The sequence below is a fragment of the Chelonia mydas genome, chromosome 23 (assembly GCF_015237465.2).
Source record: "Chelonia mydas isolate rCheMyd1 chromosome 23, rCheMyd1.pri.v2, whole genome shotgun sequence".
NCBI classification, from domain to species: domain Eukaryota; kingdom Metazoa; phylum Chordata; order Testudines; family Cheloniidae; genus Chelonia; species Chelonia mydas.
Genome location: NC_051263.2, coordinates 894,995 through 922,909, shown reverse-complemented (window position 1 = coordinate 922,909; position 27,915 = coordinate 894,995). Strand labels below are relative to the sequence as shown.

General features: G+C 66.7%; 3 protein-coding genes across 11 annotated transcripts; 1 reads left to right on the top strand and 2 right to left on the bottom strand.

Annotated features, from left to right (window-relative positions):
• The first annotated feature begins 141 nt into the window (after window positions 1-141).
• On the top strand, window positions 142-17,034 carry YIF1B (Yip1 interacting factor homolog B, membrane trafficking protein). Of its 2 annotated transcripts, XR_006287202.1 has the most exons (10): window positions 142-279; window positions 1,548-1,771; window positions 2,000-2,104; window positions 2,800-2,878; window positions 3,409-3,466; window positions 4,525-4,680; window positions 5,101-5,194; window positions 5,539-5,753; window positions 12,566-12,571; window positions 17,018-17,034. XR_006287202.1 is itself a non-coding variant. In XM_037884372.2 (8 exons), exons 1-8 carry the CDS (start codon window positions 240-242, stop codon window positions 5,692-5,694), a joined length of 912 nt encoding a protein of 303 aa, XP_037740300.1. In that variant the 5' UTR covers window positions 142-239; the 3' UTR covers window positions 5,695-6,822. The 2 variants fall into 2 exon arrangements, 1 of the variants encoding a protein (XP_037740300.1); XM_037884372.2 differs by lacking the exons at window positions 12,566-12,571; window positions 17,018-17,034 and having other exon boundaries at window positions 5,539-6,822.
• LOC119564351 (ADP-ribosylation factor-like protein 6-interacting protein 4) lies at window positions 7,377-12,437 on the bottom strand. 4 transcript variants are annotated; one of them, XR_006287203.1, is made up of 4 exons: window positions 11,110-11,834; window positions 8,884-8,948; window positions 8,570-8,638; window positions 7,377-7,663 (listed from the first exon to the last, which is right to left on the bottom strand). XR_006287203.1 is itself a non-coding variant. In XM_037884374.2 (4 exons), exons 1-4 carry the CDS (start codon window positions 11,939-11,941, stop codon window positions 7,559-7,561), a joined length of 327 nt encoding a protein of 108 aa, XP_037740302.1. In that variant the 5' UTR covers window positions 11,942-12,437; the 3' UTR covers window positions 7,377-7,558. The 4 variants fall into 4 exon arrangements, 2 of the variants coding, with proteins under 2 accessions (XP_037740302.1, XP_037740303.1); XR_005223139.2 differs by lacking the exon at window positions 11,110-11,834 and adding an exon at window positions 9,706-10,077; XM_037884374.2 differs by lacking the exon at window positions 11,110-11,834 and adding an exon at window positions 11,854-12,437.
• On the bottom strand, window positions 15,067-27,689 carry SPINT2 (serine peptidase inhibitor, Kunitz type 2). 5 transcript variants are annotated; one of them, XM_037884369.2, is made up of 8 exons: window positions 27,530-27,688; window positions 20,176-20,346; window positions 19,669-19,728; window positions 18,537-18,587; window positions 17,899-18,060; window positions 17,431-17,601; window positions 17,106-17,147; window positions 15,067-16,885 (listed from the first exon to the last, which is right to left on the bottom strand). In XM_037884369.2, the coding sequence occupies exons 1-8, from the start codon at window positions 27,639-27,641 to the stop codon at window positions 16,719-16,721; spliced, it is 936 nt and encodes a 311-aa protein (XP_037740297.1). In that variant the 5' UTR covers window positions 27,642-27,688; the 3' UTR covers window positions 15,067-16,718. The 5 variants fall into 5 exon arrangements, with proteins under 5 accessions (XP_037740297.1, XP_043390485.1, XP_037740298.1 ...); XM_043534550.1 differs by lacking the exon at window positions 27,530-27,688 and adding an exon at window positions 23,887-23,942; XM_037884370.2 differs by lacking the exon at window positions 17,899-18,060 and having other exon boundaries at window positions 27,530-27,689.
• Window positions 27,690-27,915: the final 226 nt, after the last annotated feature.

Below are 27,915 nucleotides of genomic sequence, written 5' to 3'. Positions count from 1 at the left end.
CACGCGCCACGACACCGCGCCGGGCAACGGGCCCCCGCCGCTTGCCCAATGAGCGCGGCGGCGGCCCGGCACGTGACGCCGCGGCTCGACCCGTGATTGGCAGGGCGGCGGCGGCGCGCGCTGATTGGCGGCGCCCGCGAACAGTGCCGTTCTCCAATTGGTCGGTTGGCCCTAAGTGGGCGGGGCTTCCCTTAAAGCGGCAGCGAGGCCCGGCTGACAGTTCGCCGGGGCGGAGCGAGATGAACCCGGACGGCGGCGCCGGCGGGGGGCTCCGGCAGCGTCAGTGGGGGAGGGGCGGCGAGGGGGTGTCCGGGGGGAGGGGCGGCGAGGGGGTGTCCGGGAGCTGTCTGGGGGGAGGGGCGAGGGGGTGTCCGGGGGCTGTCTGGGGGGAGGGGCGGCGAGGGGGTGTCCGGGGGGAGGGGTGACGAAGGGGTGTCGGGGGGGCAGCGAAGGGCTGTCTGGAGGGAGGGGCGAGGGGGTGACGGGGTGAGGGGCGGCGAGGGGGTGTCAGGGGGGCAGCGAAGGGCTGTCTGGGGGGAGGGGCGAGGGGCTGTCTGGGGGGAGGGGCGAGGGGGTGGCGAAGGGGTGTCGGGGGGTGTCTGAGGGGAGGGGCGAGGGGCTGTCTGGGGGGAGGGGAGAGGGGGTGACGGGGGGAGGGGCGGCGAGGGGGTGTCAGGGGGGCAGCGAAGGGCTGTCTGGAGGGAGGGGCGAGGGGGTGAGGGGGGAGGGGCGGCGAGGGGGTGTCAGGGGGGCAGCGAAGGGCTGTCTGGGGGGAGGGGCGAGGGGCTGTCTGGGGGGAGGGGCGAGGGAGTGGCGAAGGGGTGTCGGGGGCTGTCTGGGGGGAGGGGCGAGGGGCTGTCTGGAGGGAGGGGCTAGGGGCTGTCTGCGGGGAGGGGCGAGGGAGTGTCCGGGGGGAGGGACGAGGGGCTGTCTAGGGGGAGGGGCGAGGGAGTGTCCGGGGGGAGGGACGAGGGGCTGTCTAGGGGGAGGGGCGAGGGGCTGTCTGGGGGGAGGGGCGAGGGAGTGGCGAAGGGGTGTCGGGGGCTGTCTGCGGGGAGGGGCGAGGGAGTGTCCGGGGGGAGGGACGAGGGGCTGTCTAGGGGGAGGGGCGAGGGGGTGTCCGGGGGGAGGGGTGGCGAAGGGGTTTCGGGGGGGTAGCGAAGGGCTGTCTGGAGGGAGGGGCTAGGGGCTGTCTGGGGGGAGGGGCAGCGAGGGGGTGTCGGGGGCGGGTTCAGGCCCCCTGGCCGTGGGGCACCTCCCTGCAGTGGCCTTTGGCAGTTGCTGCCTGCGAGCCCGTTGGTGGGGTGAGGTTGGGGGTGTCTCGCCCTGTCCCCAGGGGCTGGCTGTCTCGGGGATTCCCCCCCACGGCCGGCATCGCTGGAGGGTCCCTCGTGGGCAGCCCCAGCAGAGAGGCCCGTGGCTGAAGGGGCTGTGGAGAGCCAGCTTCTCCAGCCTCTAAGCCGATCGCGTGGGGGTGCCCCCCTGTGCCAAGTCCCTGTGCCCTGGGGTCCCATCACCCCAACTCACCTGCTGTCTCCTTCTCGCAGCCTCCAAGCGCCGGCTGCCGGCCGCCTCCTCCAGCATGGCTGATCCTCACCAGCTGTTCGACGACACCAGCTCCAGTGCCCTGGGCAGGGGCTACACTGCCCCGCAGTCCCCCCCTGTGGGCTACCCTGCACAGGGCTCCTTCTTAGCCGAGCCCATGTCCAGCTTTGCCATGGCCTACGGCAGCACCCTGGCCAGCCACAGCAAGGAGATTGTCGACAAGAACGTGAGTGTGGGGCCAGGGGGAGGGGAGCGGGGGGAGACGTCCCATCCACAGCGCGGCCTCCAGTTTGTCCCGTTGCTGGGACAGAAGACGCAATGGCTGCTTCTCTCTGACCCTACCCTCTCCTTGTGATGCCCCCTGCTCTGCACTTGGTGCTCCCCCCCACACATGGGGCCCCCCATCCTACATTCCCGCCCCCCTGTGCCCTGAGCTGCTTTCCTCTCCTTTCAGATTGACCGCTTCATCCCCATGACTAAGCTGAAATATTACTTTGCCGTGGACACTGTCTACGTGGGCAAGAAGCTGGGGCTGCTTCTCTTCCCGTTCATGCACCAGGTAAGCCCAGAAAGGCTGAACCTAGCTGGGTAACTGGAGCCACGGCCTTGTTCGTCAGCAGCTTGGGTGATGGCTGTTGCAAAGGGCTCTCTGGCCTGCAAACTTCAAATGGAGGATTGAAGAGTCCAGGACGTCACCTCCACCATCCACCTCCAAAATCAGCCGGCGCCTAAGTCTGAGTGGTGTCCCAAAAGGGACTCCCTGCAATTACATACCTCCTGCGCATACAGGGTTGTGCGTGTCGTCCCCATCTAGGGCCGCTCCGCTCCCTGGTGTGGGGCGCACTCTCTGGATGGTCAGTCTGACTCCACAGGGCCCATTCTGCAGCCCCTTACAACCACTCTGCTGTAGTGTTTAACGCCCATGGGAGGGGGGACGCTGGCGGTAGGGCCATGCTGCCGGCAGGGCTCAGGGTGATGCAGCACCCCCAGACCCGCACACTACATAAGTGACTCTCCAGTGCAGGGCGATTGGCCCCGGGGTGCTGGCTCCTGGTTGCTGAGTGCCGCACCGAGGGACGCTCGCTGGGTGGCCTGGGTTTAACGCTAAACGAGCTTCCTGGCTGGCTCGTACTGTGAGGCCGGTTCGGGAGGATGGGCACCATGCAGAGATTGCCCTCCCTTGCCAGCTCACCCCTTCTGGCTCTGCAGCAGCTGGGTGTCTGGGGCTCCCCTCACAGGAGTGTCTCTTGGCAGGACTGGCAGGTGCGATACCAGCAGGACACGCCTGTAGCACCACGGTTTGACATCAACGCCCCTGATCTCTACATTCCAGGTACCTTGCTGGGCAGCAGCGCGTGGTCTGATTTGACCCCGTGCAGAGGGCAGGCCCTCGTCCTTCCGGGCTTGTAGGCTGAGTCCCGCAGACCCTAGCCATGCAAATGCAGCACTGGGCGCTGGGTGTTATGGCCTGACTTTCAGGGGTGCTTGCATGGGAGGTTGAAAGTTGCACAGGTCACCGTGGATCCGAGCAGCAATATAGATTAGTTTGCTCCCTGAAACCTTCCCTGGTTTCCGAGGCCTTGTCTACAGGAGGAAGCTGAGCGGCCTGGCTATGGTGGGGGAATTATTCTGCTGTTGCCAACTCTTCGGGAGTAAAGGTAGCAGAATTACTCCCTCCCCCGTCTCGGAGTTTCCTGTGGGCATTGGGAGCCCTCTCGGCTCTGCTTAGTAGCCCAGGTTGGCATCTCCCATGTGCCCTTTCAGGGAGATCTATGCATTCCCTATCCCCTGGGCCGGACTGGTCCCCTCTGCATGGGAGCAGTGACTCTGGGACTCACCAGCTTGTGTCTCTTTCCTTCGCAGTCATGGCTTTCATCACGTACATCCTGGTGGCTGGCTTAGCACTGGGAACCCAGAACAGGTGAGGAGAGTGCTCCCCAGGCATAGGCGCCGACTCCGTGGGTGCTCCGAGGCTGGAGCACCCACGGGAAAAATTTGGTGGGTGCTCTGCACCCTCTGGCAGCTCCCCAGCTCACCTCTGCCTCTCCCCCTGAGCGCGCCTTCCCTGCTTCTCCCAGCGCTTGCTGCTGCGGAACAGCTGTTTCATGGCGAAACAAGCTGTGGGAGGGAGGCGGGAGGAGCGGGAATGTGGTGCACTGGGGGGGGACGGGGAGGGGGGGCCAAGGCGGGGATTTGAGGAAGGGGCCCAATAGGGACAGGGAGGGGGCGGAGTTGGGGCAGGGACTTTGGGGAAGGGGTTGGAATGGGAGTGGGGTGGGGCAGGGGTGGCACGAGCACCCACCGGCGCCAGGAGAAGCTGGTGTCTATGTCCCCAGGTACAGCAGCAGCCTTGGGTCTGTGCTGTCCTGAGGACTCGGATCTGCCCCATCTGCATGTGGTTCTCCTGAGGGGGGGGGTGCAGCAGCCTCGTGCTGGGGGTGGGCTCTTTCCCAGACCCTGCGCCGGGATACAGCTGAGCTTTTGGCTGCGGCGCCAAAGGTCAGGCTGATCCATGTGAACAGAAGCTTGACCAGGTAAAACTGGCACCTGCTGAGTGCCCACATCCTTTCCAGGAATGCCCTCCAGGTGGGAGATTTTAGTGGGAGTGGGGGAACCCCAGCCTGAACTGGCCCCACCTTCCCAGGTGTCTCAGTTGGGAACGCCATGCTCCTGTTCCTGGAGCAGACCGTTCTGTGGTGGCCTCTAGCCAGCAGTACAGGAGCTCTCTGCGTCCCCATGCCCTCCCTCTGGCCACGGAGAGTCAGCCTGACCCTGCTGCTGGTGCCCAGCATGTGGCCGTGCTCCGCTGATCAATGGCCTGCAGGCTCCCCTGGGAGCTGGGAGGTGGCTGCATGGGAAGCGTTGTCGGTCCTGCCAAGCCTAGGCTGCCAGGAACTCGCCCATCAGCAGGCTGGCGCCCTTTGACCCTCCCAGTCCCAGCTGGTGCCCTTTGACCGTCCTGACCCCGTGCGAATGCAGGTTTTCTCCTGACATCCTGGGCTTGCAGGCCAGCTCGGCCCTGGCCTGGCTGATCGTGGAGGTGCTGGCCATCCTGCTGAGCCTCTACCTGGTGACTGTGAACACGGACCTCACCACCATCGACCTCGTCGCCTTCTCGGGGTACAAGTATGTCGGGTGAGTGCTGGCCCCTCCCCGGCCTGGAGCTGCAACCACCGCACTCGAATGGGGGGAGGAGACCAGTCCTGTGCCCTGCAGGGAGAGGGGATCATGCCCCAGTCTCTGAGTGGCAGAGGGGCTGGGGTCTCCTGGGAGACCCGGCGGGAGCAGCGCTCTGGTGCTGACACAGATGCGCAGTGTGTGGAGTTAAAGGGGCGTGACTCTGGGTGTGGGTCCAGATCTCTGTCAAATGAAATTAGCGCCAGGGGGATGCGTTTGGGAACGTGTCCCTCCCCCCACCCCGTGAGTGACCACGCTGCAGTGGGGTGCTGGGCCAGGGCCCTGGCATGGGAGGGGGTGCTGGTGGCACGGATCTGCTACCCCCAGGGCTAGGGGTGGCACCCCACACCCGCTCACTTCGTGCCTCTCCTGCGGCAGGATGATTGTCGGCATCGTGTCCGGCCTGCTCTTCGGCAAGACTGGCTACCACCTGCTGCTGAGCTGGTGCTGCCTCTCCATCTTCGTCTTCATGGTAAGGGCCGGCTGCGGCGATGGGGCAGGTGGCCTGGGTCAGTCATGGGGTGGGGTCTAGCTCTGGGACTGGCTACTGGTTTGGCTTGTTCTGACCTCGGGGCCGCACTGCTGGTGCCGGGCCCCGTAGTATCAGCGTCTCCCCTGCGCTTCCTCTCTGGATGCGGGAGCCGAGGAGAGCGTCCCATGCCGGGCCCTTGTCCCGGGGACCAACCGGCTAGCGGTGCCCAGTACGTTGGGCTTGGACGGCTGGGTGGGGAAGAAGCGGCAGCATGTGCCATGTGGCCAGTGGCCCAGGGCTGCTCCCACCAGGCCCTGGCCTAGCGCTCTCCCCTCTCCCCCCAGATCAGGACGCTGCGGCTGAAGATCCTGTCGGAGGCGGCTGCGGAGGGCGTGCTGGTGCGGGGGGCCAAGAACCAGCTGCGCATGTACCTCACCATGGCTATCGCCGCCCTGCAGCCGCTCTTCATGTACTGGCTGACCTTCCACCTCGTCAGGTGATGGGGCCTCCCTGATGCATCTCCTCTCCAGCTGCCTGGGACCCTGCCCCTCGCTCCTCAGCCGCGCTCCCTGCCTGGGGCCTGTTCACAGGCAGGCTGATGGCGGGGGTCAAACAACGCCGTGTCCGCTCCAGCTTGTGCTGCGGTGACGTCCTTGTGTTAGGGTTAGCGGGGTGTGGGGGGGCTCCTGGCCAGGATCCTGGGGCGGGGTTCCCTCTCTGATGGGTTTAGCCCTTTAGTAAAGAGACACTGCAGGGTTTTGTTTAAGGGCCCCAATCTGGGGTGTGGAAGGGATTTCGCTGTCAACGGGGGAGGCGCTGCCCTTGGGGGAGGCAGCTGGAGCTTGGCATATTCCAAGTGACTTGTCTCTGAGAATGGGACCAGCTCGGGAGATCCCAGATTCTGCCCTGGCAGTGTCTGTGGAGGGGTGGGACCCTCAGCTGGGCAGTGTCTGAGGGGTGGGGGTGTCCCTTACCCTGCAGTGCCTCCTCCGTGGGCAGCTGTCTTCCTGCAGGGCCGTGAAGAACCAGCTGCCTGGAGCTCCATGTGGGCCAGCCTTGCCCCCTGCACCACCTCGGGGGCTGCCTGGTTCTGCACCAAGCTGCTGGGGTGGGGCTAGTATTGCATGTGAAATGCCAGCCTACGTTCCTGCCTGGAGCTGCCCCCACCTCCAGGCTGGGCATCCCAGCGCTCACGGGGTGCTGGGGGCATGTCTGACTGTCTGGCCATTTTGAACCAACAGCTGTTTTTTGTTTCTCTTGGTGCTGGCCGGGGGCGGCTGCCAGGCTGGGGCCCAGGCCGCTGGGGCCAGTCTTGCCCTGGACACGGCCTTTGGGCTGGTGCTACGTAGGCCCCCCTGCCCGGTCTAATGCCTCCTGTCACTGACCTTCAGGGCTGGCTTCCTGCAGCTCCAGCTAATGCCTGGGCAGGTGTCCCCCAGCTTTGCTAGACCCCCCACCCCCCCCGGGTGCATGTTAATGCATGCGTGCTGCTGCCTGGTGGTTTCTCAGTTACTCTGCTGCGGCTGGGGGGCAGGCCGTGTCAGGGCTGCCTCGCCGGGGCTGCATGCGGCCTGAGCCACCCCCTCAGAGCCTCTGTATCCACAAGCCAATAAACAGTAGCTATGGTGGCTCCGTGTGCTGGCTTCACTGGGGCCTTGCTCAGTGCATGGGGGGTGCACTCACGTAGCCAGCAGCGGGGACACCCAGGGAGACTGCCTGGCCCCCAGGAGCGCAATTGGAGCGTCCCCAAGGGCACCAGCACCCATTTGCTGTCCACACTGGAGCTGGCTGGGTGTACGGCTGCTCCCCAGCCCCACACTCTGGCCACTGCTGCTCCTGCCCTGAGCGGGGCGGCTGCTCCCCAGCACCTGCCGCATCTGGCTGGCTTGTCACACACCAGGTCTGCTGCAGTGCAGGCAGGAAGCTGGAGAGCCTGGAGCTGCTCCACATTTCTGCAGCTGGGGGCCGCTCGCCTCCCCAGGGCCACCTGCCAAGCTGCTGTTCCCTTCCCTGCAGGTGGGGCCGAGAGCACCTCCTGCCACCTTCTCCTGACCCCTTCAGAACCTGTTCTGTGGGTCAGGCCACACCTGGAGGAAGCTGCCTGGGCTGGCCCTGCCCTAGGCTCCTGCTCGTTAGGGCAGGCTAATAATCCCCTGCCTCACACAGCATCTGCAGGGCAAGCTCAGACCCACCCTTGTTTATTTCCAATTAAGGCTCCAAAGGGCAGGCTCCAAAGGGACAGATAAGGGCAGCGGGTGCCTGGCTGAGCTGCTGGTTCTCCTCCCAGCCCTGCTCTCGGGCCGGGTCTCTGCCCAGCGCCAGGTGTGCCGTGTGGGCGAGACGCAGCCAGTCCTGGTGCTGGCATCAGTGGCTCTTCTTCTCCTTGGACTTCTCCTTCTTTGGCTTCTTCTCCTTGTTCAGCTTCTTCTCCTTCTTCTTCTTCTTGTGCTCGTGGCCTGGGCAATGGGGCTGCGGGGAGAGCAGGGGGGTAAGGGGGGGAAGGGCCCGGGCTCCCCAAGAGCCCGGCTCTGTCCCTGGCCTGCACAAGCCTCGGTTTCCCTCCTCCCTGCATCTGGTGTGTTCAGACGGAGCTTGCAGCGGGGCGGTCTCCTGCGGTAGGGCAGCACCTGGTCCCCTGGGGTCTCTAATCTCCAAGGCTCTGCTGCCGTGATCCACCGCTGTTCCCCGGTGGATCGGGCCCAGGCCCTGACCCTCCAGGACCGTGTTCGCCTGCTAGAGCCAGCTGCTTTCTGCAGCCAGTCCCAGCCCTGCTCTGCCCAGCAGCTGGGGCTGCGCACGCCCTGGGGGCTGTGGGTCCCGCCCGGCCGCCCTCTGGCCCTGACAGCAGCAGAGGCTGGATTCTAGCCCCAGGCTGGGCCGCGGGGTGCCAACAGCCCTGTGGTTATCAGTGTGCGGGCAGCGGAGCTGCCAAGTGCCCTTGGGGGGCTGGGATGGCCCCCAGACCTGGGCAAACAGGGCCAGGAACCAGGCTCCCTGCAGGGGCTGCTGGCCATGTACCCTCCCAGCAAGAACAGGCTGTGGGGCTGTCTGCTGGCAGGGGGCCCTTGGCACCTGGGTGGGGAACAGATGCCCCCATTCCCCTGGCATGGGGCGCTCTGCTTATCCCCACCGCATGGGGCTGGGGCAGAGCTAGGAAGAGCACCCAGGAGTCCTGGCCCCCAGTGTCAACCCCCCCTCCTCTAACGCTCAGCCCCATTGTCCCCCCCCTACTGTGGGGAACCTCAGAACCCCCCCGCAATGGTGGCAGCAGCAGGCGCTGGGGGAGGGAGAGGAGGAGGCTGGGCTGGCAGAGCTGCTCAGGGGGGTGCCCATCTCAGCCCTTCCCCCGGGGGGTCCTGGCCCCTCACCCCCTACCTTGCCATGGTGCTCCCCGCTGCTCTCACTGGAGCTGCTGCTGGAGTCCGAGGAGGATCCGTGCTCGTCCTGAGAGAGAGACGAGGTTCAGCCTTGCCCAGGCTCCTGCCCAGGCTCCCCCCCCCAGGCCCAGGGGGCCCCCAGCATTGCAGCAGAGTCAGCGCTGCAGTGGTCATGGGGGGATGCCCAGAGCAGGTGCCCCCCATCCAGGCACCCTGAGTGGTTACCCCTCCCCCACCCAGAGCACCCCCAGACATGGGGCCTGATTCCTGCCCTGACCCCACCCTGGCTCCCTGAATCCTGCCCCCCCATACCTTGTGCTTGGTGGGGTGCCCCACTTTCTTCCCTTCCTCATGTTTCTTGAGGTCCGGGCCAACAGCTGCGGGGCAGAGAAGAGTGGGTCAGGCTGTGCCCAGCCCAGAGCCCTCCCCCATGGATGGCTATGGGGCACAGGGGTCAGGGAGCGGGGCAGGCAGGGCCCCTGTGCTGGGCTGCTGATGTCTCCCCCGCCCCTGCAGCGCCCAGCACTGGGCCCTGTTCCGCGCCTACCCGACCCCCAGCCTGGGGAGCGCCGGGGGCCCCCACTCAGCACCTGCAGGGGGGAACCTGGAAGACCGGACCTGGGGGGCTCTGCCCGGGGGGGCGGGCTACTGGGGTCTCTGCTGGGGGGGGCTGGCCCCCGTGGGCGCTCCTGGGGTCTCTGCCCCTGGGGGGGCTCTAGGGGGTCTCTGCCCCGGGGGGGTTCCTGGCTCCTGGGGGGGCTCCCGGTGTCTCTGCCCCGGGGGGGTTCCTGGCTCCTGGGGGGGCTCCGGGTGTCTCTGCCCCGGGCGGGTTCCTGGCTCCTGGGGGGGCTCCCCGCTCACCCGCCGCCCGGTTACAGTCCATTACGCTCCCGAGTCGCGGCGGGGCCGGGCCGGGCTGGGTTTTATGGGCAGCTCCAGGGCGGGACCGAGCGAAGCTTATGCCCGGCCGCGCCCCACGGCTGGGGGTGGGGGTGGGGGTGGGGGTGGGAGGGGGTCACCCCCCGGCTCTGGTTGCAAACGCCTCGTCCCCGCCTGCGGCCCAGCGTGTCGCAGACAGCGCGGGGGGAGGGAACCCAGGCGTCCGGGCTCCCAGCCCTCCCCCACCCAACTCACCAGACCGGCGGGTCTCACACAGGGCCCGGGAGGGCGCGACAGTCGCCGGGGCCCAGGGCAGGGCCGACGCCGCGCCCTGGGGGGGGCTCCCGGGCCTGGCCCCCGGGCAGCAGCCGGGGGGTTACCCCCCGGGGGGGGTCCTGTGCCGTGGGCCCCCCCCGGGGCAGCAGCCGGGGGGTTACCCCCTGGGGGGTCCTGTGCCCGGGGGCTGCCCCCTGGCCGGAGTTTTACAGCGGGGGGGGGGGAACCTGCCGGCCCCCTGGGCGGTTTCAGCGCCCGCCGCGGTGCGGGCGGCGCTAGGACCCAGGGGAGGCGGAGCCCGAGCGGGTCTGGGGATCCCGGAGCCAGAGGCCGCCGCCGCTCCCGGGTCCCGCTCGGTGCCGCGGGTGAGTGAGGCCCGGGGCCGGGGGGGCGGCGGGACTGCGGGGGGGGGGAGCCCAGGATCGGGAGGGGAGGGGGCGGCGGGGCTGGGGGTGGGGGGCACCGGCGGGGGCGGGGGTGGGGGGACCCAGGGCCGGGAGGGGAGGGGCTGCGGGTCGGGGGCACGGGCGGGGGCGGGGGGAGCCCAGGGCCGGGAGGGGAGGGGGCGGCGGGGCTGGGGGTGGGGGGACCCAGGACCGGGAGGGGAGGGGGCGGCGGGGCTGGGGGTGGGGGCACCGGCGGGGGTGGGGGGACCCAGGACCGGGAGGGGAGGGGGCGGCGGGGCTGGGGGTGGGGGGCACCGGCGGGGGCGGGGGTGGGGGGACCCAGGGCCGGGAGGGGAGGGGCTGCGGGTCGGGGGCACGGGCGGGGGTGGGGGGACCCAGGGCTGGGAGGGGAGGGGAGGGGGCGGCGGGGCTGGGGGTGGGGGGCACGGGCGGGGGTGGGGGGACCCAGGGCTGGGAGGGGAGGGGAGGGGGCGGCGGGGCTGGGGGTGGGGGGCACCGGCGGGGGCGGGGGTGGGGGGACCCAGGGCCGGGAGGGGAGGGGCTGCGGGTCGGGGGCACCGGCGGGGGTGGGGGGAGCCCAGGGCCGGGAGGGGAGGGGCTGCGGGTCGGGGGTGGGGGGCACCGGCGGGGGCACCCAGGGCCGGGAGGGGAGGGGGCGGAGGGGCTGGGGGTGGTGGGCACCGGCGGGGCGGGGGGACCCAGGGCCGGGAGGGGAGGGGGCGGAGGGGCTGGGGGTGGTGGGCACCGGCGGGGGCGGGGGGACCCAGGGAGGGGAGGGGGCGGCGGGGCTGGGGGTGGGGGCACCGGCGGGGGCGGGGGGACCCAGGGCCGGGAGGGGAGGGCAGGGCTGAGGGCGGGGGGCACGGGCGGGGGTGGGGGGAGCCCAGGGCCGGGAGGGGAGGGGGCTGCGGGTTGGGGGTGGGGGCGGGGGGACCCAGGGCCGGGAGGGGAGGGCAGGGCTGGGGGTGGGGGGCACCTGACTGGCCGGTTTGTGTTTTTTCTGCCCCGGGTCAGCGCGTGTCCCTGGTGCGCCCGGTGAGGACGCTCGTGTGATGCCCTTTGGCACGTGTTTGTGCCCTGGTGCGAGGGCAGCTGGGGTCTGGAGCACGAACCCCTCGGGCCGCAAGTCTCCCTGTCCCCCCCCACCCTCCCTTGTCCCCAGGCCGCAGGAGCCCGGCGCTGCCTTGCAGCGTTCCCCCCCCCCCCCCGTGCCCGAGGCTGCCGGGGGGGGCATCAGTGATGGGTCACGGGGCCGCCCCACGGGCCCCTGTCGATCGCCCCGTCCTGGGTGCAAAGGGGTTTGGAAGCCGCTTGCTGCCAGGGACCCCCCGGCCTCCCTGTTAATCCCCTTTGAGACCCGCTGGTCTCCTGCCCTGGCCTTCTGGGCCGCGAGACCGACTGCGAACCGCGAGGCCGGGAGCCCCACGGGAGCCTGTGGCCCCACGACCCGGTTGCCCCAGCGCCGCCCCCCGGCTCGGGGCCGGGAGAGCTCCCAGGGCCGCACAGAGCCGTCAGCCTGGGGTGGGCAGAGCGCCCCGCACACGCTGGGGCCACGTGCGAGCACACGCGTGGGCAGGCGCTGGTAGCGCCATCGAAGGGGCCCCGGTTCGGGTCTCGCTCTGTGCGAAGTGGGGCGCTGCGTGCTGGGCCCCCAGCCATTGCCCGGTGCGGGCTTGGCGCCTGCCCCCAGCCCGGGGTGCGGAGCTGCCCGTCCCAGCACCTTCCCTCTGCCTTGGCAGGATGGCGTGTGAGCTCTTCCTCCTCTCCTCCCTCTGGTTCCTCTTCGTCATCTTCTGGATGGAGACCATCAGCCTCTGGCTCTTCCTGTGCAGCTTCTACCAGGACCGAGCCTTCTACCACTGGGGGGAGCGGTGAGTCCCGCGGGGGGCCCGTCTGGGCCAGGGCCAGGGCCATGTGAGCACCCCCAGCCAGGCCAGCCGCCTGTCACCTCCACACACACAGCCGCCCATGGGCCTTGAACTCTCCCCCCCGTTGGGTTGCCCAGGGCCCGGCTCAGCGGGACCCCCAGCTGGTAGGAGCTGAGTAAACCCCAGGAGTGGCACAAGAGGTTAATCCCGGGTAGCCTTGCCTGGGAGATGGTCAGAGCAGGGGGCTGGGAGCCAGGACGCCTGGGTTCTCTCCCAGCTCCACCCCAGACTCTGTGCAAAGTGCCCTGCCCCAGTGTAGAGCTACGAGGGGTCCGGGTGGCCCTGGGCCAGTTGTCTCCCTCCCCAGCTCTTTGCCCAGAGAGGGGCCAATTCTGCAGGGTGCCCAAGGCTGCTCACTGACTCTGGTGCAACATGGGGCTTGGCTGCTCCCCAGTGACTCAGCATCTCCCTTGCCCGCCCCCCCCCACGGCAGGGGCCCAGGCAGGGAGCGGAGCTGGCGAAGGGCCCAGGCAGGGAGCGGAGCTGGCCTAAGTAACAGGAGAGTGGCCTGAGCTGCAGGCAGGGAATCCACAGGGGGAGAGAACCCAGGAGTCCTGGTTCCCAGCCGCCCCCTCACCCTCCTGCGCTAACCACCAGACCCCACTCCCCTCCCAGAGCCAAGGAGAGAACCCAGGAGTCCTGGCTCTCAGCCTGCCCCAAGCTCAGACCCCTCTGGCGTGTTGCCCCCATGGCAGTCGATAGCAGGGGTTGGCCGTGGCTCTCCCCGGGCTCAGCGGGTGCCTCATGCAGCCGGCGGGGCTTGAGCCGGTGCCTCGAAAGCAGGATGCTCCTGTGACCAAGCCCCATGGCCCCCTGGGGAGAGCGAGGCAGGGTCGGGCCTGGCCCCACGTGAGCTGGGTTCAGGAACCACCTCCGCTGACACCGCCCCCTGGGGCAGCTCCATCTGTGTGAAAGGGGGACTGACCCCCCAGGGAGGCCGGGAGGAAAGTACAGGTTGGTGGGGCCCAGAGGCCAGGGGGATGGGCCCGCTGGCCCTGGCTGACGGACTGTTCCCGGCTGCAGGGTGTTCGTCTCTGACCCAGGCCATATGCTCTACATCTTCGTCAGGTGAGCACCGGCTGGTTCCAGGCCCCGCCCGGCCGTTCAGGTACAGAACCGGCACCGAGCCTTTGCTGTGTGAACTCTCGGGGTCCCAGGCTGCTTGCCCAGGAACAGCCCCGAGCCAGTGGATGCAGCAGGGGCCCTGGCCTGGGGCAGCCCCAGGGCGGGAGCTCCCAGCTGGGACCGTTCCCCCTGCCCGGCAGACAATCCCTGTTGGCCCCCGAGGGCAGCAGAACAGGCCTGTGCCAAGCGCTAAGCCGGGGTGATCCTGGGGGGAGACCTGGGGCTGTGTCCAGGGCTGCACAGCCGGTGGGACCCCCTATTGCCCATGGTCCGGCTAACACAGCAGGGCTGGGCCTGATCCAGCTCTGCAGCTCCGGGAGCGCAAAGGGCCGAACGTCTCTGACCCAGGCTTTATCTCCTAGCAGCGCCGGGCCTGGCCAGCTGTAGACCTGCTCCCAGCACAGCGGCTGGGGAAGACGAGCACACAGCTGGTCCCTGGCCACCAGGAACCCCCAGGCGGCTGGAGGATGCTCGGCCACTGCAGAGCCACGAGGTCAGAGGCGAGGATCCCAGGGTAGGAGGCTCCTGCTGCCGCCCCCATGAGCCACATGCCCCCGCCAGGCTCAGAACCAGCGCAGGCTGCAGGAAGCCAGCCGGGCACCCTATTGAACCCTGGCCACGGGCCAGGGCATCGGGGCCAGAACTCGGCCCAGCTGCTGGAGCATGGCAGGGGCACACAGATGCTGTCCCCTACCCCCTTCTCTGAGGTACAGAGGCAGCCTGGTGCTGCAGGCTCAGTGCAGGCAGCCTGGGCCATGGCTGGGATCCAGAGCCAGGACACCTGGGTTCTTCTCCCCTTTGTGGGGCCTCCAGGGATTCTGCCCTGTGTGCTAGGGCAAATATGGAGCTAGCTGCTGCGGGAGGCACAAGGCCGTTAGCCAGCCCCTCTGCAGGGGTGCAGGCCGCTGTACACCTTTGTGCTGGGCCCTGCAGTTAGAGCAGCCTCAGGGCTGCTCTCAGTTCTGCTCTGCCCCCCGTGGGCACCAGGGAGCAGCGATTGTGGGTGTGGAGACTTCTGCCCAGGACCCTGCTCCATGGGCACCAAAGACCCAGGGGACTGGTCCCCTCCACTGTGAGAGGAGCCCCCGGGGGGCTGAGGAGGGACACAGCCAGGCAGTGCGGCCTGGACACCTCCATGACCCATCGGGGTCTTGTGTAAATAAAAGCTTTGGCACCAACCTCGTTTCCATTTTATACCAATGCTCCTGCCCATCGCCCCCAGGCAGCTCTGCCCCCCCAGCGCCCGGTGCCTCCCCCTGCTCTGCCTTGGACAGACACTGGTGAGCACACCGGGAGCCCTGCAGCAGCCCCCCAGCGTGTGTCACAGGCGTGGCACGAGGCCCCTGCCCGCAAGCTTCAGCCGAAGGGGCCAGGTCCGAGGCTGGCTTAGCTGTGCCCACCCAAAGCCTGGCACAGGTTGACCCAGGCTAACCCAGCGCGGTGCCAGCCCTGGGCTCAGCCAGCCCTGGGCCCTGCCAACCCTGGGCTGCGGCACTGGTACCATCCCACGGCATGTGTCCCTTAGCAGCTGGCTCTGCCCTGGGGAGCAGTAGCCTGGGCAAGACAGAGGGACTCCCGGGGCTGATCTCCCTGCTCTGCATGTCACTGCACCTGGACGGGTTGTGTGGCCCCCCAACCTGGCCCTGGCCCCCAGCCTGGGCAGGAAGACAACGGCCAAGGCTCGGCCCCAACTACTCCCGAGTCTCCCAGCGCTCAGGGGATGGGAGAGCGGCTCCCGTCTTGGGCGGGGAGTGGGGAGGAGAAAGTCCGCTCCCATGCACTCAGCTCGTCTCCATTAAAGAACCACAGCGGGTGCGACGCTCACAGGCGTGCGGGTAGGGCTGGGGCCCAGGCTGGAGGCAGGCGCAGGAGAGGACCGGTTTCCTTCTTTCCTTTATTCAAAGAAATCTCAGTGTAAAAAACCAATTTAACAGCTAGCCCGGCCAAGCGCCCGGCGAGCTCCACGCCCCACACTGTAGAAAGACTGCCAGCGACAGGGGGCTCAGACGCGAGAACGGGCCCTGCCCACCCCCGCCAGTACCGGGAGCCAGGTGGCTGCGGCGAGCCCAGGTGCCGGCTGGCGTCAGACACCGAGCGGAGGCAGAGCTGGAGTGGGGGAGTGAGTGCCCCACGGACACAACTCGCTCCAGGGACCCGGCCCAGGGGAGACCCAGCCAGGCCGGTCCCTGGGGTGTTTCAATGAGGTTTACGCCATGGAAAGGCATTGGAGCGTGGGCTGCACTGAGCTCCGGTTAGTACCAGCCGCTGGAGCACCCTGCTCTCCCAGGAACGGGGCGCCTTCCCTGGCATGGACTTGCCCATGCCCCTGTTCCGGCTGCCCTGAGGGCAGGTGACAGCCCCACACCCAGCCCACGGCTGCAGAGCCCTGAAGAGTTAACAGGGCCTAACACACCCACTCCCTGGGAGCCCAAGGGGCAGGCGGCCAGTCTCTCAGCGCTGCAGCCACAGCTGCTGGGCTAGGGGGCCTGGCTGGGCCCATGGGAGGACTCGGCTCAGACCCTCCCTAGGAAGCGGGGGGTGGGGGGGTGAAGATACCCACAGGGCAGTGCTGGACCCCTCCAGCCCAGGAACTTCCTGGCCCCTGTTGTTATGCCAGGTTCAGGGCCAGGGGTTGGGTCACCCACCCCACCCAGAGCGCTGCCACCCCAATCCCATGGCACCAGCGTGCCTGGAGCCAGGACAGGTCTGACCAGGAAGTTACAGCCAGCATAGCACCACGTGTGTGCCGCGCTGCGGGGCAGGAGCCACTGCTGCCCTAGAGGTGCCTCGGGGCCTGCGAGGCAAGGGCTGGGGGGAGATGGGGTCCCCCAGGCAAATCAGCTGCTCAGTGGCAACAGGAGGCAGAGCGGAGGGGGGCGGTTGGGGGCTGGGCAGGCTGCTCACAGAATTCCAGACCCCCTGCCTGTGGGGCACCCACCGTGCGTTTATACCTCCGACGCTCACGACGCCCATGCCGGGGACATCCTACCACCAGCTCCCTGAGCAGCCCCTCCCAGCGGCCGCTCCGCACTTTAGGGAACGGGGCCCCACAGCACCCCAGGCAGGCATGGGCTGTGAGTGGCCAGCACTCATGTGGATCTGGCTACTTAAATCTCTCCCAACCAGACAACACCCCTCCCTACCCCCCCAGATTATAAAGGCTGGTTAAGCAGAGGAACAGCACCAGAGCCCCAGCGAGGCCCTGCTGGGTGGGCAGGTGTCTGAGACCCCAGGTGTCTGCCACTAGCAGTTTTCACAGTAATTATTCTGGTAAAAAAAAAAGTTTAAAAGTTTAAAAAAGTGGAACCAAGGACACCAAAAAGATCCCTTGGTGCAGCGAAGGCCCCGCCCGTGTGGCCGGGGCACAAACACGCAGCGGCTGCTGGCGCGGGGAGTTTATCACCCAGGGATATTCCTACAGACCCGGCTCGTGCCGGTTCGAGTCACCCTCTCCGGACGTGTGCCGCTCTCTGCTGTATACACGCGGCCGAAGCCCACGGAGCAGGGGCAGCCCCTGGGCCGGCGCCCGGCCTCACAGCGTATAGGCATTGCTCATCAGGTACTCCTTGTCGTCCAGGGGGCTCCAGGGCACACTCAGGGACAGCTCCTGGCTCCTCCTGCACAGCCAGACGAAGAAGATGACCACGGAGCCCAGCAGGACAGCGACGAGGACGGCCAGCAGCACGGCCAGGGCCACCGCTGTGGGGAGGAGAGGCCCAGTGAGCCGCAGGGTTCGGAGCCAGACCCCTCCCGGCACAGCCTGAGCAGAGCAGCAGGGGCCAAGGAGTGGGGAGACCCCAGCTGGAGCCAGGGCCAGCTCTGCCCACGTCCCCAGCCCCAGGCCCAGGGCGGAGCCCAGCCTGGCCACGGGGATCCCACCCAGACCGCGTGGCAGACGGAGCGCTCGAGCGCCGCTTACCTCTGGTGGAGTGAACGCCCGGCTCCGGCCCCTCAGCACCCCCTGCAAGCGGGAAAGGCGAGTTGAGACGGGCTGCGCCCTAGACGGCCCGCGCCCTAGACGGCCCCTTTCCTGTCTAGCCCCCTGAGCAGCTCCCTGGGTCAGCTGAGGGCCCGGCCCAGCGCCCCACGCAAACCGCATTCCCCAGGGCCGTGCCGGCCAACCCAGAGCTCCGCCAGCCAGCCAGCCCGCCCCCTACCTACACCCTGCCTCGCTGCAGGGAGCCGCCCCCGCCTCCGCCCACGGGGGCCAACGAGCGGCTCCGGGGGGCAGGCATCTCCCTCACCCGCAGCCCCTCTGCACTGGCGCAGACACAGCTCCTCCTGCAGGTAGTTGTTCTTGTTCCCCTTGCAGCCCCCGTAGACGAACTGCTTGCAGGCCCCCGCAGCCGGGTCGTAGTACCAGCGGGGGAAGGCAGCGCGGCAGGGGCCGGTCAGGCGGGGCGCAGCACAGGACTCTGTGGGGGGACAGGGCAGCGCGTTAACACAGGGACTTGGCTCCCCACTCCCTGCCCCACAGCACCAGCTCTGCCTTACAAGGAGATGCCCACAGAGGCCGGTGAGCCAGCCTGCTTCTACCCCCGCACTCCCCCCGGCGCCAGGAGCCCCGGCCACGGCCACTCAGCCTGCCCCGTGCGGTTTGCTGGGGCAGGGACAGAGGTCGCCCAGGGACTGGCCCCGGCTCCTCACCCTTTGGCACGCGGCGCCGGGGCGTCAGGCCCGGCCCTCAGAGGCCCACACCGGGCCGCACTCACCTGAGCACCTGGCCAGACACTCGGCCTCACTCAGGTAGTTGTTCGGGTTCCCTCCGCAGCCCCCGTAGGTGAACTGGCGGCAGGTTTTGGTCTCCACGTCGAACCACCAGCGTGGGAAGGAGGCACGGCACAGGCCGGTGGCAGCTTTGGCCAGGCAGCGTTCTGGGCACAGGCAGGGTGAGGGAGCAGCGTTAAAGCTCTCGCCTAGAGCAGGGGGCCAGGGTTATTCCCCCCCCACCCCTGGGGGCAGCACATCAAGGGGCCCCCCCGGCAGCCCAGGACAGAGGAACCGCTGCCCCAGCAGGACCCGGCTTGCTTTCCCTAGGCTCGCACACTCGGTGCATCGCCCCAGCGGGGCAGGCTCAGGAACCCACCTCCAGGGAAGTTCAGGCCCAGGTCACCTGCTCCAGCCAGCGTCCGTCCTGCCTCTGCAGCAGACGGACGGACGCAGCCCCAGGAGCGCAGGGAACCGAGCCCCTCGTCTCCGCTCCTGCCGGCGCCGCTCGGATCTCCCCGCGAGTCGCCGCTCGGCGAGGGGGCAGCGTGACCAGTTCTCCGGACACCCACCCCCGGCACGTGGCCTCACCACCCTGCCCACGGGGCAGACGAGCCTCCCCAGAGACGTGGAGAAACGTTACCTTCGTAGGTGAAAGTGTTGTTGGCCGGCTGGGCGCGCCCGGGGGACTCCTCTGGGACAGGGAGAGAGAGAAAACGGGCATGTCAGGGGGGTTCGCGGCAGCCGATGCAGCACCCAGAGCTGCTGCAGAACCAGCTCCAGGCTCCCTTTGCAGGGCAGGTCCCTACTGAGCCCTGCAGCCCGCGTGCGCCTCCGTCCTTCCAGGCCACCACCCCCGTTCTGCAGACGGGCCCAGGGAGACTCACGCCAGGGCACAGGGAGGCAGGGCAGAGCCGGCAGTCTCAGGCCCTAGCCCAATGCCCTAAGTGCAGCCCATGCGCCCCGCTAAGGAGGGGCACCGGGTGGCTTTAACGCCCCCACTCAGCCCCAGAGCACCGGGCTGGATGCTGCAGAGCCGCGGGGGTCACACAGGAGCAGCCTGGGGCCGATGGCGGCCGTTGCAGATTGTTCTCCAGCCCGTTACTCCAGCAATATCTGGCCGCTTATTCAGGCTCGGGTGGGGTGGGTCCTGCCCCCGCTGTCCAGGCACAAGGTTCCCAGCCCTGGACGCAGCCCGGGACTCACCGCAGGGCAGGAGGCAGCCCCCGCGGGGAGGAGACCTCAGTGACCCTGGCCTGAGCGTTCTCCCTGCCTCGGGGAGGGGGCGGGGGGGGAAGCCAGAGAGGGGCTGAGGGACTCCAGAGTCTGAGATGCAGACCCGCGCTCTCAAGGGAATGGGAAGCCGGGGCCAGGGGGAACAGCAGCTGACGGTCACTGGGAAGGGAGGGTCGAGCCGCCACCATCAGTGCCCACGGTCCAGCTCCACACAAAGCCCTGGGCTAAGGGGCACGCCAGGCCTAGACGGGCTGCAGGGCTCACCCGGGCTGGGCCGCAGTCAGCAGGGTGCTGAGCAATGCGCCATGAGATGTTCCTGGTTCACCAGAAGGGCACATTCCTGGCAGCTGCTTATCTCGATGCTATGCAAGGGAAAGGCGCCCGGCCCCAGCAAGGAGCCACTCGGCATGTCCTGTTCATCAAAGTCAGGGCTGGGAGAGCCCTCAGAGGGCTCTGTCCCAGGGTGGGGAGCAGGATTGGTCCCTACAGAAGAGCCGGAAACCCCCCCCCCCCCAGCGGCAGGGGCTCCTGATGCTCACCGTCTGCACTCTGCACAACTCTGTGGCTGGCCTGCGGAATCTCGTTCACGTCCTCCCCATCTGGAAATCAAGGGGGGTTAACGTCAGACCTGCCCTGAGAGCGAAACGCACAAGCCAAGCATTCCCCCTCCACGAGGCCAGCCTGCTAGAGGAGAGCGCGTCAGTGCCCGCTGGCTATGGGTACCGCACCTGGAGATCTATTGCCTTGCAGCCGAGGTTCCCTGGAGCCAGGACAGATTATTGTCCGTTGCACAGACTCTCCTGAGTCCCAGCCCCTTCGCCGCGAGCCCATTGGGCCTCTGAGCAGCTCAGGGGCGAGAGACGTTTCTTCCCTAGTCTCCTTCTGCTCCCGCTCGGTCCCCAACCCTGCCTTAATGCTCCCTGCCTGGCAGGCGTGTGCTGCGGCCGGGCACCCCACAGCCCCCTAGACCTTCTGCCAAGCTACGCAGCAGCCAGGCCACACGGGGCCGCAGCCCGAAACGACAGCGGGACCCCCCGCGCACTCACCTCCGGCCGCCGCGCACCTCACCCGGCAGTCGTCCTCCGCCAGGAAGTTGTTGAGGTTGGCCCCGCAGCCGCCGTAGGTGAAGCGCTGGCACGCCCGGCTTGTGGCATTGTACCACCAGCGCGGGAAGGCGGCCCGGCACCTGCCCACCGCCTTGGGCAAGAGGCAGAGCTCTGGAGACGAAAGCAGAAGCGTCTCATCAGCGCTAAGCTCACGTTTCGTAAGCGCCCGACCCCGCGGCACAAACCGGACCCGAGCGGCCGGCAGCCTGAGCACAGCACAGACGGCCCGACGGACGGGGAAACCTACAGACAGCTGGTCAGCGCAGCAGGCCACCCGCGCGCTCAGCCCACCCAGCCGGGCGTTAGTCGGCGTGGCGGGTCAGGAAGTGGCCTTAGCTCCTCCTGTGGCCAGGAGAAAGCCCAAAAGGGCAGCTCAGCCGAGAGGACACTGCACGGAGGGGGCCCCCCCTCGGCAGCCATCTAACCAGTGCAGAGCGAGCGCCGCTCAGACCTGTCCCATCTGCTGGGGTTTGGCAGCGGTTCTCAAACGGTGGGTCGGGACCCGGTTTTAATGGGGTGGCCGGGGCTGGCGTTACACGCGCTGGGGCCCAGGGCTGAAGCCCTGGGTGGCGGAGCTCAGGTTCGAGGCCCCCCAACTGGGGCTGCAGCCCTTGGCTCTGATCCCCCACACCCAGGGCAGTGAGGTTCGGGCATCTGCACATGGTGCAAGCGACGGCCTGGGATGCCAGGCCGAGAACTGGGCCAGAGCGTTGCAGCCATTGCTCTGCTGGGTGGGGCCCAGTTTCTTCACGCAGCTGCAGGACCAGGGCTATGGCGGGCCGAGAACCCCAGCTCTCCCCAGGGCTGCGTGTAACGGTGAGGGGCTGCCCCCCCGCCCCATGTGGAGCCCCCAAAATGCTTTCTGGTTTTCACAGCACTTCTTGCAAAGCAGTTTCTAAATTAGACCCTCCAAGTGCTTCCTGGTTCCAGGACTGGTTCCATGGTTGGTAAACAGGGATTTAGCAAAGGCCTGGCAGGAGGCCGAGGGGAAAGCAGAAAACGCTCAGAGAGGCTGTTCGGGGTTTGCCCGCCCTCCTTTCTGTGTTGTTTCAGGTGGAAGCAGGTCTCCTCCGTTCCCCTCCCCTGTCAGTGTCTGGGCCAGGTCCGGACTAACTCTGTACCCGAGGCGCCTGCACACAGCCAGGGGAGCCTTCTCCCAAACCAGCAAGCAAAGCGGGTGGGCAGCCTTGGGGCCACAAGCAGCTCTCCAGCCAGCTCTCCAGCACCTTCGTCTTGCTCGGGACGAAGCACAGGGGTGTCAACCCCCCTTAACACGGTCAGACACCCAGGGCACCAGGAGCCAGCAGTGCTTCCACAGCCAGGCCCCTCCCGCCTGGCCAGAGCCAGGCTCGTTTACAGAAATCACCATTGCGCAATCCCAGCTCCAGCCCCTGCGCCAGGGGCTGCACAACCGGCCCCCAGCGCAGGAACAGCCCTGAGCGACCCAGATGCAAACCTGACCAGCTTTCTCCCACAGAACCGTGACCCCAGGAGGAGCCGAGGTCCCGGCCTGTTTACAACGCACTCCTCCCACAAGGGGCAGGGAGGCTGCCAGCTAACAGTCGCTGCGTTCCCAGCTTCTCGGGGGGATCCCCATAAAAACCCCTTGGCTCTCCGTACATCAGACCTCCCTTCCCCAAGTGCCTGCTGCAGGCTAAGCCTGCTGTTCTCCAGGCCCCCGGCCAGCCAGGGGGTAGCCAGGCCCCAACGGTGTCCTTTATTTTAACCCTTTCAGGCTCGAGCCACCATAAAGCAGCAAAGACTCAAGCCCAGTGGCCTCCCCCGCCCCTTTGTAAGCCACCTTTAAAAGGCAGGTAGAAATGAAACAAGTCTCCGTGCCCAGCCCCTCAGCCAGTGTCCCTGTCCCAGGCCCCTCAGCCCGTGGGGCTGGGAAGAGGAAGGAGGAGGAGTTAGAAAACAAAGGGATCAAAGCAGCTTTCCACGCCGACAAGACAAGCCCCTAATGCAGCTCCCAGGAAAGGCAGGCAAAGGCCTCCATGGGGCCGCCTGCACCAGCCCTTCGGCTGGTTGATCAGGGAGCCAGGGAGGGGAGGAAGCTGGGGAACAGAGGCTCGAGCCTCCCATGACTCCTCCAGCGCGGCGAGTGCCAGGAACGCCAGCTGCCAGGCAGGGCAACTGGAGCCCCCCCGAGAACACCGGCGCACCTGTTCCCGGCACAAGCTATTCCGGCCAGAGCCTTGGGTGACCCAGAACAGGCTGGACTGGCTCTGCCACCCGCAGTTTCATTCTGGCTCACGCCCCGGAGCTGCAGCTCTGCAATAACCCGAACCCCCGGACGCTCCGTTTGCTGAGGGTGCTTGGCACCATTATTTACATGGGGGTAGCATCTCAGAGCCTCAGTCCCAGACCAGGGCCCCCCCCCGACGAACCAAGAGACACCCCCTGCCCCAAAGCAGTCCCCTCCCAGGGCCTGATCCAACCCACTGGCCTCAGTGGGCTGCTGGCTCAAGCCCCTGGCGCCCAAGCCACGTGTGTGAGGTCAGAGAGGCGCCCTTATCGGTGAGCTCGCTCAGCCCCCTCCCTACCCCGCTGCAGCTCACAGTGGAGCAAGGCAGAGAGGCAGGAGACATGGGAAAGCCCCGGATCCCTGCTCTCTATGGCCCCTCTCAGCAAGGGAGCCGCAGTGACACTTTGTGCTCCTTGGTGGCGCTAATCGGCTAAAGCTGCCAGGGGCTGGGGTTTGTTCAATGCACCCGAGCTCACCAGGCCGGCATCCTCTCGGACCACGCACTGCCCACTGCAGGCAGGGCCTGAGCCAGACGTGCACTGGTTTACTTCCCGCTGCCAGCAAGAGGCCCACCTCCAGTCTAGACAACACCGAGTTCCTCCCGCTTTCCTTGGAACAGAGGGCTTCATTGAGAGGGAGCTATGATTCACTCCACTCAGACACAGGGAGGGGCGGGGGGAGACAGGCGCTGTGAACCTGCTTGCTCTGCTTCTCTTCGCTGAGGGAAGCTGTGTGAGGGAAGCTGTGTGTCGCTGTAATCCCAGACACGCAGGACCTGAGAGAGGAAGTTCTGAGCCACCGATCAGACCGTGACCTCACTGGGCCAGGAACTGGGTCGCCCTGTGACCCACTGGCGTGGGCAGCTCCTAGGTGTGTACAGCGCCTGGCACAATGGGGCGATTGCAAAGAATAATTCTAGCCCCATCAGAGGCCACTCCACTGTGCCCACCCAAGTTTAAATGCAAGTTGCTTCCTCCCTGCCGATGGAGAGGCGGGACTGGAGTGAGTATTTACCTGCTGGAGTTTCTCACATCTCCCCTACACCCCTCCCCGCCCCTCCGGAAGCAAGTGACCTGCCATTGGACCGGGCAGGGACCGGCCAGCAATTGAGACATCACAGCCAGGGCACGCAACAGCGTAGTTACCACCTTGCTGTGACCCCGGCACACGCCCTCCCCAGCCAGGCCACCGTGGTTTCAGGAGAGCAGTTCACATCGGCCTCATGACTCATGGCTGGCGCACGCAAGGCTGACGAGCCGGGGAGGGGCGGGTCACACACCAGGTTCCAGAGGAGCTGCCAGCCCCGTGGGCACCATTTCTGCTGCCCTGAGCCTTGTGCAGGCGTTTAACCCATTGCAGAGCGGGCATGAAGCAACCCGTGTCAGAAGGGTGGCACTTCGCACCTGTCACGGAGTCCCCGGGCGATGCTCTGGAACTGCTCCCCATGAAGCCAGGCAGGACTCTGGGGCAGTCGCCTTCCTGGGAGCAGCCTGTCTGCAGGACACACAGCTCACCCGGCTCCACCTTCCTGGGTCTGACCTCAGAGCATTCAGCCTCCTCTGCCCCTCCCTGCGCTTCCCACAGCGAGTCCGCTCAGGTGGGGTCCTGGGGAAGCCAGAGGGTCCTGCCCCCCAACTCCGCAGTCAGACGGGACTCTCAGCCAGCCAGGAAAACAGAAGGTTTATTAGACGACAGGAACATGGTCTAACACCGAGCTTGTAGGTGCAGAGAACAGGACCCCTCAGCCGGGTCCATTTCGGGGGGCAGTGAGCCAGAAAACCACGTCTGCCCTTCACTCCATGTCCCAGCCAGCCCCAAACTGAAACTCCCTCCAGCCCCTCCTCCTTTGGGCTTTGTCCCTTTCCCGGGCCAGGAGGTCACCGGATTCCTTTGTTCTCCAGCCCTTTAGCTCTCACCTTGCAGGGGGGAAGGGCCCAGGCCATCAGTTGCCAGGAAACAGGGTGTCGGCCATTGTCTGTGTCCAGACCCCTGCACACACCTGTCCTCTAGGGCTCTGCAAGGATCATACACCCTTACCCCACCCCCTAGAGACTTAAGAACTGCCTAGGGGAAACTGAGGCACCCCCACACTATTCAGAGGAAACAGTAAGAACAGTCCCACTTCGTCACAGCACAGTGCAAACAACAGCACAAGGAGACTCAGACCCCCTCCCCCACCACCACCACCACCGAGTTTCCCTGCCCCAAGGACAGAAATCAAGCTGCCCTGGCCTGGAGAAACACGGGAAATAACCCCTGAGCCATGGCCGTCTCGCACGGGAGGAAAGCGCTGTGCAGGGCACAGAACAGCGACGGCACTAGCTTTGGAGATGCAGCCGCTGCAGGAGAGCCTCCTGGCCTGTGTTCGTACAGCCCCTCCCTCGCACACTCGGCCCGTTCTCAGCCAGCCCTTAGACCGCTCCCGTAATAGATGCGATTAGCAATGTTTTCACAGCCCTTTGAGTGCAGGAGGGTGACCGGCTCCCACCCCACGTGTGTGAATTCAGCATCCCACAGACTGCACGTGTCCAGTAACAATTGAGGCTACCCCGGTGATGCTCTCGCACTTCGGCCTCACCGGCACCCCTCTGAAATTCTTCAGACAACCCTGAATCGGCAGGTCCCGAGTCTCCGGACCACACGGCCTCAATGAAGGGCAAGTCCCTTCATCTTTGCCACCCCCCAGTTTTAGCTCTGGGGAGCTATCGCGTTCCCGGGGCCCCTCTGTGTCTCCGCACGTTACACCCTCAGAACAGACTTGTCTACGGAGGGAAACCGACGCCATTTATATCTATTTAAAAGCCAAGTCCAGTTAAACAGTGCGATGCCGTGTGAGCACTCGGGTTTCCTCTCGCTGGCGGGAACAGGTTTAGGTTAAGCAGCAACAAGCTGTTCTTCAACCCAAATCGGAGCAGCCACCCTGAGGGTTGCACCCGTTTAACTAGCCCTGTTTAAATTCACCCCTTGGGTTACACCGGTGCAGGGTGAGCTCACCCGTGGGAGGCCGGGGCCCTCAGAGCAGCCTGCGCTCACCAGGAAGTTGTGTTGTTGACAGGGTGGAGGTGGGGTGGGGAGAGGAAGCTGCAGAAAGCTTCCTGCTGGAGGCCAATGACCTTCAGTCGGCACAGAGTCAGAGCAGCAGGGCAGTGGAGCCATCTTTACCCCGCGGGGGCTGGTTCTGGGTTACAGAGGGTTGCACAGTACCCCAGGGAAATGGCAGCGACTGGCACCCTCTTCACCTGTGAGCCACGGTTCCGCCCCAGGGTCTGCACTGCTCGGCTCCCCTGCAGCCTGGGCCTTGGCGCCCCTCCATGGCCAGCTGCCTGGGGCTGCCCTTAGCCAGATGCGACTGGCCCAGGTAACCTGATCCTAGCTCCGAGAGCCCCGCCATCGTCCCTTTCCCTCCAGCCCCTCCAACAACTAGTTCTGGTGCTGACAATCCCTAGTGTGGGGCGAGGCGGGGAGGGAGGTGTCTTCCGTACCCCAAGTTTCACTTCACTTAAACAAAACTTGCTTACAAAATCAGACACAAAAATACGGACGTGTCCCAGCACACGAGTATTGAACAATTGCCGACTTTCTCGCTTTTACCGTATAATTATGCAGTAAAGCGATTGGCATATAAACAGGGCCATTTCAGGGGATAGTACACAGAGCAGTATAAACAAGTCATTGCGTGAAATTTTAGTGCGTAGGGACTGTGCTAGGGCTTTTCATGGAGCCTGTTGTAAAACTAGACCAGTCTCCAGATGAGCGGACGGACCTGCCCGCCCCCCAGGGTAAGCACACCCCTGGTTGAGAACCACGGCGGGAAGTCACTAGAGGGGAGGGCAGGAACTCTCCTATAGAAACCTGATCCCAGCCGCCTCCAGGGATGAGCAAGGGCGTGAGAATGCCCATTGCTAGAGCCAGAAAGGATAGCCCAGAGACAAGGTGGGGGAGGCCATCTCTGTTACCAGCGTGGCTCTCTCACCAACAGCAGCTAGTCCAATAACAGACACGACCTCACCCATTGTCTCTCCAATATCCTGGGACCCATAGAGCTACACAGAGGATACTCGGCCTAGTGGTGAAAGCACAGGCTGCGGGGGTCAGGACTCCTGGGTTCAGGTCCCAGCTCTACCACCCCGCCTTAGGGACAGCAGACCAGCTCTTTGGGTCAGGTGGCACCTTTTTGCTTTGTTTGTACAGCCCCTAGCACAGCAGGGTCCCAGCCCATAGTGGGGCAGCGAAGGGACCTTACAGGAGGCCTAGCCTCGGTAAAGAGCTTTGAGACCCTCTGCCAGAGAACGCAGTGTAAAGGCAGGGGCAAACCTCAGTGAGGTGCAGCCACTTCTGGGGTGGGAGGGCAGCAGGCAGAGGGGACCCTTTGGCCAGGGACACTAGCGCAAACACCCTGCCAGTGCCCCGGGACTCAGAGTCCGCTTCCGGTGGCTGTGAGGGCTCCCCCACCCAGGCGAGTCACTCACACACCCGCCATCTGGCTGCACAGCGCCAGGGAACATCCACCACCCTGCCAGGCGGTTCTTCCAGGAAGCCTCACCAAGCCGGGGTGGGCTGGCTGGTGTGTGAACCCCCCACCCCGGTGTCAAGACGGGCTCCCTTTTGCTGGAGGCCCCAGCCAAGGGAGGCTCCCGCAGCCCCCGGGCGGGGGCAGGGCCGGGGGTGGAGTCCCTGGCAAAAAGCCAGGCCCTGAAGGACATTGAACAGGTGTTAAAATCCCAGCAGCAGAGCTGGGGACGGGGGGAGGGGAAGCGATCCACACCCCTGGCTACGGCCCCAGGGTTTGACCGGGGGCTGCCAGGGCAGCAACTGGGGTCACACGCCCCGGCCCCACAGTCATGGGGAACCAATGAGCAAGGCCCCCCTTCAGCCTACACCCCTATCCCCACAGGGCTCCCCCCCACATCTCTCACCCATGCTCCCAGATCGGACCCCCACATTCCTAACGCCCCCCACAAGTCTTCCCAGCGCACTCCCCACACCCGCTCAGCACCCACGCCCCTTATCACACTGCCCCCGCCCCCAGGTCCCCTCCGGCCTTACCCGGCGGCCCCGGCGCGGGGCTCCCCGCGGGCTCCCCCGACCCCTCGTGGCCCCGGGCCCCGGTGCCGAGCGCGGCCAGCAGCAGCAGCATCAGCAGCCCCGCGCGCCCCATCCCCGCGAGCGGCTCCTACCGACTGAGCCCGGCCCGGCCCCAGCCGCGCGCGTCACACAGGTGAGCTCCCGCCCCCCGAGCGAATACCCAATCGCAGCGGCCCTCACCTGGGACGCGCCGCCCGCCCCCTGCACGGGGAAGCCACGCCCACTCGTTTGCATACGGGGCGGGTTCTTCCCCACCGTTCTGGCCGGCTGGAGGCGGCGGGGGCGGGCCCGAGCCCGGGCGGGGGGCGGGGGGGGAGATCAGGGGAGCTGCGGGTGCCGGGGGAGGG

Excerpts from the sequence above, each read along its gene's own strand:
- YIF1B (XM_037884372.2), top strand. The coding sequence starts at position 240 with ATGAACCCGGACGGCGGCGCCGGCGGGGGGCTCCGGCAGC. Across the intron at positions 1,772-1,999 it reads AGGAGATTGTCGACAAGAAC|ATTGACCGCTTCATCCCCAT; the intron begins GTGAGTGTGGGG and ends CTCTCCTTTCAG. Across the intron at positions 3,467-4,524 it reads GCACTGGGAACCCAGAACAG|GTTTTCTCCTGACATCCTGG; the intron begins GTGAGGAGAGTG and ends GTGCGAATGCAG.
- LOC119564351 (XM_037884374.2), bottom strand. The coding sequence starts at position 11,941 with ATGGTCTCCATCCAGAAGATGACGAAGAGGAACCAGAGGGAGGAGAGG. Across the intron at positions 8,639-8,883 it reads GGCACCCCACCAAGCACAAG|GACGAGCACGGATCCTCCTC; the intron begins GTATGGGGGGGC and ends TCTCTCTCTCAG. Across the intron at positions 7,664-8,569 it reads GCGGGGAGCACCATGGCAAG|CCCCATTGCCCAGGCCACGA; the intron begins GTAGGGGGTGAG and ends CTCTCCCCGCAG.
- SPINT2 (XM_037884369.2), bottom strand. The coding sequence starts at position 27,641 with ATGGGGCGCGCGGGGCTGCTGATGCTGCTGCTGCTGGCCGCGCTCGGC. Across the intron at positions 17,148-17,430 it reads CCAGTGCAGAGGGGCTGCGG|GGGGTGCTGAGGGGCCGGAG; the intron begins GTGAGGGAGATG and ends TCCCGCTTGCAG. Across the intron at positions 16,886-17,105 it reads GGGCGTTCACTCCACCAGAG|CGGTGGCCCTGGCCGTGCTG; the intron begins GTAAGCGGCGCT and ends TCCTCCCCACAG.